General features: G+C 45.3%; 1 protein-coding gene across 2 annotated transcripts in view; it reads right to left on the bottom strand.

The window, feature by feature from the left end:
• NAE1 (NEDD8 activating enzyme E1 subunit 1) overlaps nucleotides 1-18522 on the bottom strand; it is a 44113-nt gene extending 25591 nt beyond the window's left edge. The window contains exons 1-9 of one of the 2 annotated variants that reach the window (XM_029057393.2): nucleotides 18282-18522; nucleotides 8925-9028; nucleotides 8775-8835; nucleotides 6042-6072; nucleotides 4542-4613; nucleotides 4176-4255; nucleotides 2349-2458; nucleotides 1486-1595; nucleotides 173-235 (exon numbers count right to left, since the gene is read on the bottom strand). In XM_029057393.2, coding sequence (XP_028913226.1) covers nucleotides 173-235; nucleotides 1486-1595; nucleotides 2349-2458; nucleotides 4176-4255; nucleotides 4542-4613; nucleotides 6042-6072; nucleotides 8775-8835; nucleotides 8925-9028; nucleotides 18282-18418 — 768 coding nt within the window. In that variant the 5' untranslated portion in view covers nucleotides 18419-18522. The remainder of the gene's footprint in view (nucleotides 1-172; nucleotides 236-1485; nucleotides 1596-2348; nucleotides 2459-4175; nucleotides 4256-4541; nucleotides 4614-6041; nucleotides 6073-8774; nucleotides 8836-8924; nucleotides 9029-18281) is intronic. The other variant, XM_029057395.2, reaches the window with a different exon arrangement.
• Nucleotides 18523-18827: the final 305 nt, after the last annotated feature.

Below are 18827 nucleotides of genomic sequence, written 5' to 3' on the forward strand. Positions count from 1 at the left end.
GGGCCACAATGCTTCTCAAAAACCAAAATCCATCTCTTAAAAGGGACCATTGGATGAAAACACCAAAAGCAAAACCCCTTAAAAAAAAGAGAGAGGAAAATCCCATAGAACTTTATAAAATGCTTTCCAGTGAGTGGAAAAATATTACAATCACAAGTACAAAAGGACATACCTCTCTGGTCCACTGGTCAAGATACTTAGCTAAGATCACAATCCAAGGAGTGTGACTATGGTCCTAAAAGCAATGTAATAAACAAGTCATAAAGAAAAGTCCAGTAAAAACAAACAAGTCATTTTTCCCTGGTTCATTTGCATCCTACCCCAAACCTCCAAAATAATGCTAGCTTTCATGTGCATTTTTCTGAGTTCAAAGAGCTTCACAGGTATTTTTAAGAGACCATAGTTTGTGTGTAAAGTAGGTACTGCTAGGCATTTTTATCCCTATTTTCCAAAAGGGCCAATTGAAGTGGAATGGCAGAATGACCGTCCAGAGGGCACGTGTGAATCAGTGAGGAAAACACTAGAACTCTCTCAATTCCAGACACATCTTGGCCCCCCAGTCTAGTGCTCCAACAGCACCTTTCCCATTCCTCCTATAGCCCCTGGTGATCATCATTTGAATTCACATGACTTCCCAAGAGAGAACATGAAAGTTCATAGTATAATAATTACAGTACTTATCAAGTATTTAGTTACTAGGTGATATAACTGCAAAATTCACAAGACCTTGAAGGATAGATTCGAAACATGGAAACTGGGAAACTATGTTCTGTGTCCTATCCCTCACCTCCCCAACCCATCCCTCACTAAGGCTCTCAGTGTCACAATGCGTTTCACTGGGCCCAGGAAAGAGTCTGGAAGGCTCAGAGCAAACCATCAACATTACTGCAAACACAACTCGGGCAAGGTCCCGCTGGTGTCAGGACACACTGAAATTTCCCCTTAACCACTGGTGTCTGAGCCATGCTCACCCACATGGCAAAGAGTTAGAAAAGGGGCCTGACTGTATTTACCTGGGCCCAGTGTGCAAGTGATATTCTCTTCATATTCTCTCTCTCTCTCTCACAAACACACACACTCACACTAATAATAATAATTATGGTATTTGTTCAGTGCTTACTATGTGCCGGGCACTGGACTAAGTGCTGATGTGGAAACAAGCAAATCGGGTTGGACAGTCCCTGTCCCACATGGGGCTCACAGACTTGCTCAGGGTTATAAAGTAGACAAGTGGAGGAGCCAGGATTAGAACCCACGACCGACAGCAGCATCACCTTCAAACTAAACAAGAGTTCTGCTACTACAAAATCCCAGGTGTACTCTATTGCCCCTCTGGCAAACTTCAATGTACTCAACTGATGCAAACCACAGTCTCTCACAGCAAGCCGCCTTCCAGGAAGATTTAGCAATCCATCCCAAAATCCTTTTAAAAAATGATTAGTTTTAGTTTCTCTTAAGAGAGCAAAATAGAATAATAACACCAACCTTTCTATCCATAGAGTCCAAGTCATAAGACTGAATATGTTCTCTTAGCTCGGGAAATGGCTTATCCAGCCTTAGGTCTTCTAACGCGTTGTCTGGATGGGATTCTATTACTGTCAAATCAATACAGTATTTAAACATACAAAACAAGGGAGGAAAAACCTGTATGCACCACTACACCAGAGTGGTTGGCTTCTTAAGAGGATAGTCCTTTATTCCCCCCACATACAGCCTGAAATAAGTATGATCATGAGAAACTAAATCATCTTCTCTTATCATTAAGAATATGTGCATGCCCATAAGCTGTGACTAAACAAAGTTTAAAAACAAACTGCAGTTTAACAAGAGAAGCAACAACAAAATTTTAATTTTTAATCAAAATATTTTTCTGGGACCAAAGCATCTTCCAGGTTACTGTAAGTAAATGCTTACATTCCTAGGGAGCAGTGGTTAAGTTTAACCAAACCCTATAAACCCCAAAGATTTGTGTCAAAAACTCTGTGATGACCCAAAATGATGGCAATTATTAAATGCTTACTATGCACTAGGCATGGGGATACGGGAATACAAGGTTATCAGACACAGTCCCTGTCTCACAAGGGGCTTATATACGGTCTTATCACTATTTTATAGAGGAGGAAACTGAAGCCTAGAGAGGTTCAGTAACTTGTCCAAGGTCACACAGCAGGCTAATGATACAGATGGGACTAGAACCTGAGTCTCCTGACTCCCAGTCCCAAGCTCCCTCCTCCAGGCTATGCTGCTTCCTCAGGGTTTAATGTTGATAATATGGTTAAAAGACCTAAATTCTGGTAAATTCCTAAACATCAGAAAATGAAACTAGAGGAGTTGATTTTGTTTTTTACCTGGATGTTCTTTTATAACAATCCTCATATATCCAATTAGTCCATACGTCCTACAGACTAAAAAGGGGATGCAGGCATTCCACAGAATTTCAGCTAAATGCAGTAATGTACTGTAAAAGAAAACAAAATACGCCAACACTGAAAACCCAACAAATAATGCACGCTATAATGTTTAAGTTATTCATTCAGCTATCTCTAACCTTCCATTCTCTTTTTCCTCCTGACTGTAAATAATTTTGGGTCCATCTGCCCCCATTTACAGTATAACCACCTTGAGGGCAGGGACTGCCTTTTTCCTCTACCGAACTCTCCCAAGCACTCAACAGAGTGGTCTGGGCATAGAAGGTACTAAATGAATACCATTGATTGATTTTCAAAGTCCACTGAGTTCTCTTAGAATGCAGTTCTCCTGACAAACCCCATGATAAGGAAAACTCATGTTACCGCATGTACCGCCTTGACCAGCAACTTGCCCAGGTACACAACTGTTTCTCCTGACAACATATGTCCTATCCAAACATATATACCCCATGAGAAGACTATCCTCCAACTGCCTGATTCATTCAATAGTATTTGAGCGCTATGTGCAGAGCAGTGTACTAGGCGCTTGGAATGTACAAATCAGCAACAGATAGAGACAGTCCCTGCCCATTGGCGGGCTTACAGTCTAATCGGGGGAGACAGACAAAAACAATAGCAATAAATAGAATCAAGGGGATGTACATCTCATTAAAGAGAAGCAGCGTGGCTCAGTGGAAAGAGCATGGGCTTTGGAGTCAGAGGTCATGAGTTCGAATCCCAGCTCTGCCACTTGTCAGCTGTGTGACTGTGGGCAAGTCACTTAACTTCTCTGGGCCTCAGTTACCTCATCTGTAAAATGGGGATTAATATTGTGAGCCCCATGTGGGACAACCTGATTCCCCCGTGTCTCCCCCAGCGCTTAGAACAGTGCTCTGCACATAGTAAGCGCTTAACAAATACCAACATTATTATTATTATTATTAAAACAATAGCAATAAATAGAATTAAGGTGATGTACATCTCATTAACAAAATAAATAGGGTAATAAAAATATATACAATTGAGCGGACGAGCACAGTGCTGAGAGGAGGGGAAGGGTTGGCACTGTACCCAAAACACATAGTGAAAACACACATTACAGGAGACCTATCCATGACTCGAATGAAAGCTGTAATTGCTTCCACTAAACAAGGCCAGAATAATGTCCGCTCAATCAATCAATGGTGTATATTGACCGCTTACTCTGTGAAGACCACTGTACTAAGTGCTCGGAAGAGCAAATTGACATGGTCCTTGCCCTCAATGAGCTTCCAATCTAGTGGGAGAGATGGACATGAGAATGAATTGAAGGTAGCGGAAGCAATGAGTACAAGGATCTGTACATAAGTACTGCAGGAGTGGAGGTGGAGAGTAAGTACAAAGGGAGTAAAGACTCAAGAACATAGGTGACACAGTAGGGAGGGAAATAAGAGATTAGTCAAGGAAGACTTTCTGGAAGAGAAAGGCTTTTAGTAGGGCTCTGCCGGATGTCAAGGGTGAGGGCGTTCCAAGCAGGAGAAAAGGTTCCAGGCAGTGAAATGCTCTACTATTGAAAAAAGGCAACAGACTCAGAGATGGGAAGAAGCCACGTAGCCCAAGGGTAGACTGGGACAGTAAAAAGACAAACAGTGGCTTTTGGAAGGGGCTCTGGGCAATGTCTGTCTGGTTTCCTTGAACAAATCCTTCCCCTTTCCCTGGCTGTCACCATCAAGGACTTAGTGGCCATTCACAGGGCAGTTTATGACACACAGTATTGTGAAAATTTACCTTTCTGAAAGCTGAGTTGCAACCACAATGTTAAAACTACAGAAAAATGCAGGATCGTTGTCCAGAAGTTTTTCTGGGCTCTAAACAAAAGAGGGGAAAAAATTTCATTTCATATTCACATTTAGAAAAAGAGTTTTAAATGATTCTAGGGAAAACACAGCATTGCAGATAACCTAAAGTATAGTTAATTCATATAAATGACCCCCCTCAGGATTAAAATGCAAAATCCTAGAATTTATAACTCCAACAATTCCCCACTGCACAAATTTCCAAGTTTCAACTCTGCATGCCTAGAGTGATCTAGACAGCTTTGGAAATGGATAACTGGTAGACTTCGGAGCTGGTGCTATTCAAAGGGGTGTGTACCTCTTCCACAAAATTTCCGGAGACATCACTATTTAACTCTTGCAACAGTTCCATGACTGCCTGAGCCCGATTCTGTTTTGAAACATATAAAGCATCTGAGTTAGACAATATCCAGTTACAATGCTAATAATTTTAAATGCCATTTTCCTGCTTTATTCATCTTATTTGCAGTTTGCCTCCTGTAGAAACTCAGTCCTCCTCCTCCATTTCCCATCTCAGTGGAGGCCCCTACCATCCTCCCCATTCTAGGTTCTCAGAACCTTGGTGTAATCTACTCCTCACTATCTTTCAATTTTCATATTTGGCTTGTGCTAAATCCTGCCAGTTTTTCCTCCACGATATTTCTTGCCCGCCCACCTCCCCACCCAAATGGCCACCACCCTGGTCCCAGGTGCTCATTATCTCCTGACTACAGACTTCTCACTGGCAGTTCTCCCTGATTCTGCCTTCTCCCCATTTCAGTCTCTACTACACTATCCCATGTGGATCAATTTTCTAAATTGTCTTTGGCATGTGCTTCTCCATACTTCAAGTTATCCATCTCTCTCTGCATCAACCAGAAACTCTGGACCACTGGCTTCAAAGCTGTCCACCAGCAGATCTACTCTCATCACCTGCTCCTCCCACTTCACACTTTCTACATCTCAATGGGCCTCACTCTTGCCTCACCACATTCAACCCCGGGCTCACACTCTTCTCCATGCCTTGGACTCTCTCCTCCTCCAAATCCACCAGACCACAACTCTACCCAGCTTCAAAAACCCTCCTGCAATCCCACCTCCTCCTGGTGGGATTAAAGTCCACCACCCAAAATGATGTCATCTAAAAATCTACTTTCTATGTACACATGTACATAGAGGTATCCTTAGGACTCATGTATATGTCAATCTACATGGTCTACATTTATTCATTCAGTTATTCCTTAATCTATCTCTTCTTATTCTTGCTACTCTAGTTGCATCTTTACCTTTCTTTTGGCTCCCACTCATTGTAACCAATTTCTCTCTCTGGCTTCCCCATTATATTGTAAGCTCCTTGGGGACCTGGACCAAGCGTTTTACCTTTATTGTATTAGCCCAGGCTCTCAGTACAGTAGTCAACTCTATTGGGGCTCAGCAAACACTACTGAATGATATTCTTATGAGGCAACCCTTCCCCTATGAAGTTATTAATATGTCATTATGGAGCTGGGATCATCTCTCTTTAAATCCACATTTCAAACTGGCAATTGACCCAGTCATAGTATAAAAATTTAGAAACCTCTGCCACCACTGAGGGAACATACAGTGTATTTTAAAAAACAAATCTCCAAAACCCTACCAAGAGGTAATATGGAAATTTTTTGATTTTCAAATCTCTTTGCCCTCATTAATTTATAAATGTGCTGTGATTCCATTTTCTTCCTTTCAAACTAGTCCAAAGGTCCTAGAGAGTCAAAGGGTTTCAAACAATAGAAAATAGATAACTGGATATCACACTGATCAAAGACTGATATCTTACCTTGCCAATACTGCTTCTTTGAAGAAAAAAACTAAAGATGACAGATAAAGACAAACAATTAACCCCAAGAAGTTTCACTGTGGTACAAAATACAGTATATGTACTTGACAATTTAACTTTCACAAGGAAGGGATGGGAATCTTATCCCGAAACTACATATAATGGTAAGCCGACTGCCTCGGCCTCTTTTGAAGCAGCAGCAAGAGTGCTCGGGTCTCCTCAGATGTGCCCTGCAGGATCCCACTGACCCATGGGAGTGGACTGGACCCCACCGAGAGAAGACATGCTAATTAGTTCAGCATTTTCTTGAGGAAAATACCACCCTGAGGCTGTATTCTGCCAAACAGGATATGGGGTTGAAAGCAGGGTGATAGAGAAAAAGGGAAAGAGAGGGAAAGAGGTGACAGAAAAAAAGAGAGGAAAGCTGACCCAATAAATGTACAGACCCACAGAAATAGGTAAATGGGAATGCAAAGATAGACAGTGAGACAAAAAAAGGGCCCAAACAGATAAAAGGAACAAAACATATAGAACTAGGAGGACAGAAGAAAAGGAAGATAAGAGAAGGAAACAAGAGGAATGGGACATTAGTAAGAGGGGAAGAAGGGCAACAGTAAAAGAGAATTATGTGATTCATGTCTAAAACCAAACTTTTTACCTTTCCACCCAAACCCTGTCCTCCCCCAGACTTTTCCATTACCATGCACAACAACCCTTTCCGTCTCATAAGCCCGTAACCATGGTATTATCCCTCTCATTTAACCCGCACATTCAGTCTGTCACCAGATCCTGTCAGCAATACTTTAACATCTCTAAAATTCACCCCTTCCTCTCCACCCAAACTGCTAACACATTGATCCAAGCACTTACATCCCATCTTGACTACTGCAATGGCCTCTTCATTGACCTCCCTGCCTCCTGTCTCTCCCCTCTCCAGTCCCTACTTTGTTTTCCTGCCTGAATCATTGTTCTTAAAAAAAACAACTATTGTGGGCAGGGATTTTTCTCTAGTTGTTGCTGAATCGTACTTTCCAAGAGCTAAGTACAGTGCTCTGCTCACAGTAAGCGCTCAATAAATATGATTGAATGAACTCAGTCCACATCTCCCTCTCCTCAAAAACCTTCAATGGTTGTCCATCCACCTCAGCATCAATAAAAACTCCTTACTGTTGGCTTTAAAGCATTCATTTGGCTCTACCCCTATTTTCCTCCCTGATCTACTATGATCCAACACATAACACTTTGCTCTTCTAACACCAAGTCCCTCACTGAACCTCGATCTTCTCACTGCTAACCCCTTGCCCACGTCCTCCCTTTGACTTGGAGTTCCCTTCCCCTGCACATCTGACAGACCACCTCTCCCAATTTTCAAAGTCCTCCTAAAATTACATCTCTTCCAAGAGGCATACCCTAAGCCCTCACTTCTGCATCACCTATACATCTGGGTGTGTACCCCTTAAATCACTATGATAGTCATCCCTACCCTAGCCCCACAGCATTTATGGATATACTCTTCTACAACTTATTTTAATGTCTGTCTCCCTGCCAACCTAGTCCCTAAGCTCCTTGTGAGCACAGATTGTGTCTATCTATTGCATTGTACTCCCTCAAGTGCTTAGTAGAGTGCTCTGCACACAGTAAGCTTTCAATAAATACCACTGATTGATTGACTTCCTTTACTCCAGACGAGAGTGTGGATTTCTGCTGGTTCTTAAAGGAAGAAATTGCATTCCAAATTGAAACTTTTCCTTCATATTCCATCAATGGTATTTACTGAACACTTAGTGTGTGCACAGCAGGCTACTATGCACTTGGGAGGTAACAATACAACAAAGTTGGAAAACACATTGGCTGCCCGTAAGGGGCTTGCAGTCTAGTGGGAGAGACAGAAAACGAAATAAATTACAGCTAGGGGAAGCAACACAGTATGAAGAAATGGACACAAGTGTTTTGGGGATGGGGTGAGTACCAAAGTGTTTAAGATGTATGGATACAAGTGTTTGTGTGACACAGAAAAGAGGGAGAATAGGGTGGGGAAATTAGAGGTTAGTCAGTGCAAGCTTCCTGGAGGAGGTATAATTTTAGTAGGGCTTTGAAGATGAGGAGAGTGGTGGTCTGTCAGATGTGAAGGGGGAAGGAGTTCCAAGCAGGAGGGAGGGCATGAACAAAGGACCAATGGCAAAGGAGATGAGATTGAGACACAGTCAGCAGGTTGGTTATAGAGGAGTGAAGTGAATGAGCTGGGTTGTAGTGAAAGGATAGTGAATAAGGATAGCTAGTAGGGAAAGAGCTCAGACAAGAATTGCTTTGAAGCATTGATAGGTTGATTGTTTGGCAGAGGGAGAGCTGTTTTACTGGAGCAGATCCTCAAAACTAAATTATCCACCACATATGTTGGATATTAAAGTGGACTGGGCTCTAGCGGCCTTTGACTTGGCCCTTATGAAACAATTGATGCTTGTAAAAGCTTTCCTACCATTCCCCAATCTTATCTCCCAGAAATGAAGTTTAGATTTTCTTAGCAATTCAGCCAAGGCTGAAATCTACTGACCTTGAAAGCATCATGCAAAGCCATTTTTAAAACTCCAAGTTTCTTCAGATCTATACACACATCTAATTGTTTATCATTTACTAGACATTTTCACAACTGCCAAGATTTGGGATATCAGTGAAATTTAAATCTGAAACAAACATGTCTCTAAATATGTATTGCTTGGAAAAAATGAAACCTACTTATTTCCAACATCCTCTCCGCTGACTTGATTTCCATCAATAATTGTGTATGAGCCAATACCTTGGAGACAAAACAAGAGATGTCAAAACCATATACTTCTAATTTGAAATCTAAAACTAACCACATATAAAACTCACAACACACATTACCTGGCAAGATCAAGTTTTTAAGAATCTCCGTTCCTGTTGCTGTTGCATTTATCAGGCACACATGAGCAGATTCCAAAGCCTCTTGTCCATGATCACCCCACAACCTGTAAAAGAAGTAACAAGTAATAGTGGTGTAGTGGATAGAGCATGGGCCTGGCAGTCAGAAGATAGTGGGTGCTAATTCCTGGCTCCACCACTTGTCTGCTGTGAGACCTTGGGCAAGTCACTTTACTTCTCTGTGCTTCAGTTACCTCATCTGTAAAATGAGAATTGAGACTGTGAGCCCCAGGTGGGACAGGGACTGTGCCTAACCTGATTTGTTTTGTATACACCCCAGTGCTAAGTACAGTTCCTGGAACACAGTAAGCACTTAAATACCACAATTATTATTATTATCAAGCATCTACTGTGTGTACTAAGTGCTTGAGAGACAAAATAGGAGAAGACATAATACATGTCCTTTAAGTCCTTACAACTTAATGGCAGACAGACAGTAAAAAAACAGTTAGGAAGAAGAGGAGATTGGAAAGATGACTATTAAGATGAGTAAGTGCTTAAACTGCAGAGTACCTAAGGCAACAGGTACAAAAGTTCTTTGGGAGATTCTGAGCACATAAGTGCCGAGAAGATAGGTGAAAGGATATGACTAGGGAGAAGACCAATTCAGTAAGGAATGACCCCTGTAGCAGGCAGGATCTCAGGAGGGCTTTGAAGATGGGAAGAGCTGTGAACTAGTAGTTCTGACAGGGAAGGGGGAGAGTTCCAGGAAGGTGGAAGGGCATTCACACAGGTCAGAAGCAGGAGGAACACACTTTCAACAACTGAAAAAGCATCATAAGGTAAGCATAATTTAGGGAGCACACCCACTACTATTGATGGTATTTAATAAATGTTTACTCCATGCCAGGCACTGTGCTAAGAGCTGGGCTAGATACAAGATAATCAGATGAGACAGTCCTTGCCCCACACATGGCTCACAGTCTAAGAGAGAGGGAAAGCAAGGATCTTATCCCCATTTTACAGATGAGGAAATGGAGGCCCAGAGGTAAGTAATTTGCCAAAGGTCATCAAGAAGGTCAGCAGAGGAAAACGCACTAGAACCTTGGCTTCACTCACCACATCTCTCCTACAACCCAGTCTGCACACTTACCTCATCTGTCAAATGGGGATGAAGACTGTGAGCCCTATGTGGGACAATGTGATTACCTTGTACCTACCCCAGTGCTTAGAACAGTGCTTGGCACAAAGTTAGCACTTAACAAATACCAACATTATTATTATTACTGTTATTATTATTATTCTATCCTTTCCTGGTTCTCCTCATTTCTCTGGCCATTCATTCTCAGTCTCCTCTGTGGGCTTCTCCTCTGCTTCCCGCCCACTATGGGGGTCCCTAAAGGTTCAGTTCTGGGCCCCCTTCTATTCTCCATTTACACCCACTCCTTTGGAGAACTTATTCACTCCCATGGCTTCAACTACCACCTCTACGCAGATGATCCCCAAATCTATATCTCCAGCCCTGATCTCTTTCCTTTCTCCAGCCTTGCATCTCCTCCTGTCTTCAAGACACCTCTACTTGGATGTCTTCCCATCGCCTCAAACTTAACATGTCCAAAACAGAGTTCCTTATCTTCCCACACCAACCTTGTCCTCCCCCTGACCTTCCCATCACTGTATTCATTCATTCATTCATTCAATAGTATTTATTGAGCGCTTACTATGTGCAGAGCACTGTACTAAGCGCTTGGGATGAACAAGTCGGCAACAGATAGAGACAGTCCCTGCCGTTTGACGGGCTTACAGTCTAATCGGGGGAGACGGACAGACAAGAACAATGGCAATAAATAGAGTCGAGGGGAAGAACATCTCGTAAAAACAATGGCAACTAAATAGAATCAAGGCGATGTACAATTCATTAACAAAATAAATAGGGTAATGAAAATATATACAGTTGAGCGGACGAGTACAGTGCTGTGGGGATGGGAAGGGAGAGGTGGAGGAGCAGAGGGAAAAGGGGAAAAAGGGGGTTTAGCTGCGGAGAGGTACCACCTGTAGACGGCACCACCTCCTTCCTGTCTCATAAACCCATCTATACTCACTCCCTTGGTGAACTCATTCACTCCCATGGCTTCAACTATCCTCTCTACGCAGATGACACCCAAATCTACATCTCCTCCCCTGTTTTCTCCCCCTTCCTCCAGGCTCGTATCTCCTCCTGCCTTCAGAACATCTCCACCTGAAAGTCTGCCCACCACCTAAAACTAAGCATGTCCAAGATGCAGCTCCTTATCTTCCCTCCCAAAGCCTGCCCTCTCCCTGACTTCACTGTCACTGTGGATGGCACGAACATCCTTCCTGTCTCACAGGCCCGCAACCTTGGTGTCATCCTAGACTAAGCTCTCTCATTCACTCCACACATCCAAACCATCACCAAAACCTGCCAGTCTCACCTTCACAATATCGCTAAGATCCGCCCTTTTCTCTCCATCCAAACTGCTACCTTGCTGGTACAAGCTCTCATAATATCTGACTGGTTTATTGCATCAGCCTCCTCTCTGATCTCCCATCCTCCTGTCTCTTCCCACTCCAGCCTATTCTTCATTCCGCTGCCTGGATTATCTTTTTACAGAAACACTCTGGGCATGTCACTCCCCTCCTCAAAAACCTCCAGTGGTTGCCCATCAACCTTCGCATAAAACAAAAACTCCTCACTATTGGCTTCAAAGCTCTCCATCACCTGGCTCCCTCCTACCTCACCTCCCTTCTCTCCTTCTACAGCCCATCCCATACACTCCACTCCTCTGCCACTCACCTCCTCACAGTCCCTGTCCTGACGTCGACCCCTGGCCCGTGTCCTACCACTGACCTGGAATGCCCTCCCTCCTCACATCCAAACTGACTCTCTTGCCCTCTTCAAAGCCCTCCTGAGAGCTCACCTCCTCCAGGAGGCCTTCCCGGACTGAGCCCCCCTTTCCCTCTGCTCCCCCTCTCCTTCCCCTCCCCTCAGCACTGTGCTCATTTGTATATATTATTTATTACCCTATTTTGTTAATAAGGTGTATATCTCCTTACTTCTATTTATCTTGATGATGCTGTTTTGTTTTTGCTTTGTTCTGTTTTGCTTTGCTGTCTCCCCCGTTTAGACTGTGAGCCCGTCACTGGGCAGGGATTGTCTCTATCTGTTGCCGAACTGTACATTCCAAGCGCTTAGTACAGTGCTCTGCACATAGTAAGCGCTCAATAAATACTATTGAATAGAATAGAATTCCCCGATCCCAGCCTCACAGCACTTATGTATACATCTGTAATTTTATTTATTTGTATTGATTTGTCTCCCTCCATCAGACTGTGAGTTCACTGTGGGCAGAGAATGTCACTGTTAATTGTTACATTGTACTTTCCCAAACGCTTAGTACAATGCTCTGCACACAGTAAGCATTTAATAAATAATAATAATAATATTGGTATTTGTTAAGCGCTTACTATGTGCACGCCACTGTTCTAAGCGCTGGGGTAGATACAGGGTAATCAGGTTGTCCCACATGAGGCTCACAGTTAATCCCCATTTTACAGATGAGGTAACTGAGGCACAGAGAAGTGAAGTGACTTGCCCACAGTCACACAGCTGACAAGTGGCAGAGCCGGGAGTCGAACCCATGACCTCTGACTCCGAAGCCCAGGCTCTTTCCACTGAGCCACGCTGCTTCAGGTTGAATGAATAAATGGTGCTAACTTTCTCACTGTGCCTCGATCTTGCCTGGCTCGCCCAGCTCACATCCTGCCTCTGGCCTGGAACGCCCTCCCTCCTCTAATCCTTCAAAGCCCTACTGAAGGCATATCTAATCTAAGAGGCCTTCCCAGACTAAGCCCCACTTTTCCTCATCTCCCACTCCCTTCTGAGTCACCCTGACTTTGCTCTCTGCCGCCCACCCCCCATAGCCCCATAGCACTTATGTACATATCTGTAATTTTATTTGTCTTGATGTCTGTCTCCCCTACTCTAGACTGTAAGCCTGTTGTGGGCAGGGAATGTGATTGTTTATTGCTGTACTGCACTCTCCCAAGTACTTAGTAGTGCTCTGTAAATAGCAAGCATTCAGTAACTATGACTGAGTGAATGAATGAACCCAGGTGCCCTGACTCACCATCCCATGCTTTTTCCACCATACCACACTGCCTCTCCTCAGTAACATGTCACAGGAAGCTAATCATCAACTGTTGTAGCATAAGGGCTTGCCACAGGCTGGCAGGGAGAGGGAAAGATGGAGGAGGAAAGGGGAAGGAGGCAGAGCCATGGAGCAGGAAAGGTGGCAAGGGCAATGGTCAGAACTAGTTGGCCATGGAGAACTTGGGAGAGGTGAGGTAGGAGGAGTGGCAAGACACCTGACTGAGATGAAGCCAGGTCTGCCAGTCACTGCTCCCAGAAACTTCCCAGTGCCAGTCCTCTTCCCGTTCACCTGCTGTTTATCAGAGTGATGGCCAACATGGCAAGCTAAAATGGATCACAGTGCAGTCTGGTACAACCTCACCCTCAAGGAACAACACACTAAGCTTTCCATACTCCTGGTCACACTTGCATCCCGAGCACCTTCTCCTGATGCTCCTTTCCTGCACCGCAGGACTAATGAGCAACTCCTAGTGTGAGGAAAAGACACAGGAAGAATACATGCCTCTTTCATCACATTACATCCTGACGGGCTACTCTCTCACACCAGCTAGTTTGGCAACCTCTAGGAATGAACATTTTTATAGGGGTAGTGGGCCAGGGGCAATCAAATAGTAGCATTTACTAAGCACCTAATGGGTGCAAAGCATTTTGGAGAGTCCCTCAAGGAGTTCACAATCCTCTTCTCAACTTTCCTATCATTGCTGACAACATTACTATCCTCCCTGCCTCACAAGCCTGCAACCTTGGCATTAACCTCAACTGCTCTCTCCCACTCCAATAGCATATCCAGTCAGCCATCAAATCCTGTCAGGTCCAATAAAATCAATTATACTTATCAAGCACTTACTATGTGCAGAGTATTGTATTAAGCGCTTGGGAGAGAACATTATTACAGAGTTGGTAGACACAGTCCCTGCCTAAAATGAGTTTAGAGTCTAGAAAGGGATACAGAAATTAATATAAATCAGCTACAGATATGTATATAGGTGCTGTGAGGCTGAGGGAGGGGTGAATAAAGGGTGCAAATCCAAGTGCAAAGGTGACACAGAAGGGAGTGGGAGAAGAGAAAATGAGGGCTTAATTGGGGAAGGCCTCTTGGAGATGATGTACTTTTAATAAGGCTTTGAAGGTGGCGAGAGAGATCGTCTGTCAGGGAGAGAGTTCCAGGCCAGAGACAGGACATGGGTGAGGAGTCGGTGGCGAGACAGACGAGATCGAGGTACAATGAGTAGGTTGGCATTAGAGGAGCGAAGAGTGTGGGCTGGGTTGTAATAGGAAATCACAGAGGAAAAGTAGGAGGGGGCAAGATAATTGAGTAGTTTAAAGACAATGGTTCCACCTTCACATCTCTAGAATCCACCCCTTCCTCTCCATTCATTGCTATAGTGCCGGTCCAAGTACTTACCATAACCCACCTCGAATGCTGCATCAGTGTTCTTGCGGACATCCCTCTATCTCCAGCCTCTTTCCTCTCTAATCCATACTTCGCTCTGATGCCCAGATCATTTTTCTAAAAAAACTGTTCTGCACCCTTCCCCCCACTCCTCAAAATCTCCCAGTAATTGTCCATCCAACTCTGCAAACAGAAACTCCTCTCCAGTGCCTTTAAAGGCACTCAAACAAATCTCTCTCCCTCCTACCTAACCTCTCACTCCTCTCGCACTACAACCCTAACCACACACTTTGCTTCTCTAACATCAATTTACAGTGCCTCAATCTCTTCTCCCTCGCCATCAACCTGTTGCTCACATCCTCCCTCCTATATCAATTAATCAATGTTACTTAATGAGCATGTACTCTATGCAAAGCATTGTACTAAGGGCTTGGGATAATACACTCTAATAGAGTTGGTAGACACAATCTCTGCCCACAAGAAGCTTACAGTCAATTGATAGTACTTATTGAGCACTTACTGTGGGCAGAGCACTGAAACAAGTGTTTGGGGAAAGTACAATGTAACAGAGTTGATATGTTTCCTGTACACAGCGAGTTTCTAGTCTGGGGGAAGGCAGACATTAAAATAAATTACAGATGGGGAAATGGCAGGGTAAAAGGATATGTACATAAGCGCTGTGGAGCTGAGGGTGGGAAGGATATCAAGAGCTTAAAGGGTAAAAATCATATAAGTAGCATGGCTCAGTGGAAAGAGCCCGGGCCGGGGATCAGAGGTCATGGGTTCGAATCCCAACTCTGCCCCTTGGCAGCTGTGTGACTGTGGGCAAGTCACTTCACTTCTCTGGGCCTCAGTTCCCTCATCTGTAAAACGGGGATGAAGACTGTGAGCCTCACGTGGGACAACCTGATTACCCTGTATCTCCCCCAGTGCTTAGAACAGTGCTCTGCACATAGTAAGCACTTAACAAATACCAACATTATGTCTGACGACCAACTCTCCCTATTTTCAGAGGTCTAATAAAATCTTATTTCCTCTAGGAAGCCTTGCCTGACTAATCTCTCACCTCACTCCCCTATTCTCCCTCTCGTTCATTCATTCATTCGTATTTATTGAGTGCTGTGTGCAGAGCACTGTACTAAGCGCTTGGAATGTACAATTCAGCAACAGATAGACAATCCCTGCCCAACAGGTTCACAGTCTAAAAGAGGGAGACAGACAGCAAAGCGAAACAAGTAGTCAGGCATCAATACCATCAAAATAAATAGAATCATAGATACACATAATTAATAGAGTAATAAATAATATGTACAACATACGCAAGTGCTGTGGGGAGGGGTAGGGGGTAGAGCAGAGGGAGGGAGGAGGGGGAATGGGGAGGGGAGGAGGGGCAGAGGGAAAGAGAGGGCTCAGTCGGAAGGCCTCCTCTCTCTGAGAGGTTACTCTCATCTAAGTAACCTATATCTGTACCCCTAAATCCTTTGATATTCACCCCTCCTACACCACAGTTATCTGTACCTGTCCTCTAGCTGAAGTTTCCTTTAATACTTGCCTCCCTCACTGGAGTGTACACTCTTTGAGGGTAGGGATCATGTCTACCAATTCTACTGTGCTCTCCCAAGCACTTAACAGTGTTCCGTACACAGTAAGCACTCAAAAAATAACTGATTAATTATCTAATGGAGAGAAGAGGCAAAAAAAATTACAAATAATGGGAGGAGGAAAACGAATGAGGACGGGCAAGGATACGACAAGAAGTTGCAGGAGAGGCAGTGTAGGGTAATGGAAAGAGCACAGGTCAGGAAGTCACGGGACCTGATTTCTAATTCCAGCTTTGCCACTTGCCTGCTCTGTGACATGGTCAAATCACATTCCTCAGTTTTCTCGTGTAAAATAGGGATTAAATATCTGTTCTCCCTGTGAGTCCAGACAGAAACTGTATCCAACCAGATTATCTTGTATCTACCTCAGGATTTAGTTCAGGGTTTGGCATGCGGTGAGCACCCTCTAGACTATTAAGCTCATTATGGACAGAGAATGTGTTCATTTATTGTTTTATTGTACTCTCCCAAGTTCTTTGGGGGAAAGCAGCTGGCTTAGTGGTAGATTATGGGAAGTGACCAAGTCAGGATTAAAACCCAGGTGGCCTAGGAAACAATACGGGTCTGGGAATCAGAGCACCTGGGTTCCAATCCCAGCTTCACCACTTGTCTGCTGTGTGATCCTGGGCAAGTCACTTAACTTCTCGACTGTGAGTTCGTTATGGACAGAGAATGTGTCTTCCAACTCTTTTATATCATACTCTCCTAAGCACTTCATACAGTGTTCTGCACACAGTAAGCATTTAATAAATACGATTGATTGAGGATAGTGCCTCTTATCTTGTATCTACCTCAGGGTTTAGTTCAATGTTTGGCACCTGGTGAGCACCCTCTAGGCTATTAAGCTCACTGTGGACAGGGAATGTTTATTGTTTTACTGCACTCTCCCAAGTGCTTAGGTGGAAGGTGGAAAGTAGCATGGCTTAGTGGTAGAGCACGGCCCAGGAGTCGAAAGGTCATGGGCTCTAATGCCGGCTCCACCACTTTGCTGTGTGACCTTGGGCTAATGACTTTGCCTCTCTGTGCCTGTTACCTCATCTGTAAAATGGGGATTGAGACGGTGAGCCCCATGTGGGACAGGGATTGTGTCCAACCCAATTTGCCTGAATCAACCCCAGTGTTTAGTAGAGTGCCGGGCACATAATAATAAAGTACTTGTTAAGTGCTTACTATGTGCCAAGCAGTGTTCTAAGCACTGGGGTAGATACAAGGTAGGACACAGTCCCTGCCCCATATTGGGCTCACACTCTTAATCCTCCCTTTTTTTAAGTGGATGAGGTAACAGGCCCAGAGGAATAAGTGACTTGCCCAAGGTCATACAGCAGACAAGTGGTGGAGCTGGGATCAAAGCCCATGACTTTTTGACTCCCAAGGCCTTGCTCTAGCCACTACACCACGCTGCTTCTCACAGTGAGCGCTTAACTACCACAATTACTATCGTTAATACAGTACTCTGCACACAGTAAGCGCTCAATAAATACGATTAAATGAACTTAAATATCACGAATCTTTTTATAATGATCACGTCAGGATGAAATACCAAGAATAACTATTTTCTAGTTTCACAAATCGAGTACTTTAATATTCGAAAGTACAAAAACATAGGATAATGCCCAGGCTAGGGGCAAGGGTCCCGCGGGACCTTCGAGACCCCATCCCAACAGAAAGGGGTTTGGAGGGAAGGCCCGCGCCTTCCTGCCCACCACCTCCAATCCAAAATAGATGGGGACAGGAGTAGCCTTTGTGATTGGGGGGGGAGAGGGGGAACGCCAGCCATTCGGGGATGGCGGGGGGGGGGGGGGGTCTACGGCCGCGGAGGGAGCAGTGGAAGTGAAACCTTTTGGGGAAAGAGGGGCCCACAGACTGTGACCATGGAGGGGGGATGCGGCCGAAGGGGAACGCGGAGCCCGGCGGCTCGGGGGCGGCCCGGAAATCCGGGGACAGGGAGAAGGCCTCCCAAAGGAGCCGAGAGTCGCTCCACCGGCCTGGCGGAGAGACCATTTCCTTCGCCTCGCTCCTGGCAGGGAAGGCCGAGGGCGCTGGGAACGGGCAGCCTCCCTCGGCTCTTGTTGGAGGCGAGGGCCTGGCTGGTGGCGCTCCTCAGGGCCTCCTGGCGCCCTCCTCGAGCGCGCGCCCCATCGCCCCGCGCTCCCGGAACGGGAGCCTGGGGTCGAAGCCTCCCCTGCCCGGCTCACCTCAGCTGCCTGTCGTACTTCTGCTCTCGCGGCAGCTTGTCGGACTGCGCCATCATCCCCGCTGTAGAGGAGCCGGCGCCCCGCCCCACCGGCAAAGTAAACCTGGCCCGCTCGTCGGCTGGCCGCACTTTCGACATAACAGCTGGGGCTGTTGTAACCGGAGGAGCCGCCGCCGCCGCCGCCACCACCACCAGCACCAGCTTTCCTTATTCCTGGCCGTGTAGCGGGGGCGTCCTGCAAACCGAGGACTAGGAGGGTCCCGCCGCCAGAGGTCCCACCCGCCCCGCCCTTTCCGGGCTCATCTCGGCGGAGCGGCATCACTTCCGGCCCGTCGGGGGAATCGGGGCTGTCGGCCTGGGGGCCCGGCGACCGTGACAATCAAGCCATCCGCCCATGATGTTTATTGAATGCCTACTCTGTGCCGGGCATGGGTTTAAGCACTTGGGAGAGTGCAATAGAACAGAATTAGCAGACACGTTCCCTGCCCACAAGGAGTTTACTTACAGTCTAGAGGGGAAACTCTGTTTCCGGGGGAAGTCTCCATTC

This window comes from Ornithorhynchus anatinus, unplaced genomic scaffold, assembly GCF_004115215.2.
Source record: "Ornithorhynchus anatinus isolate Pmale09 unplaced genomic scaffold, mOrnAna1.pri.v4 scaffold_93_arrow_ctg1, whole genome shotgun sequence".
Taxonomy (NCBI): Eukaryota; Metazoa; Chordata; class Mammalia; order Monotremata; family Ornithorhynchidae; genus Ornithorhynchus; species Ornithorhynchus anatinus.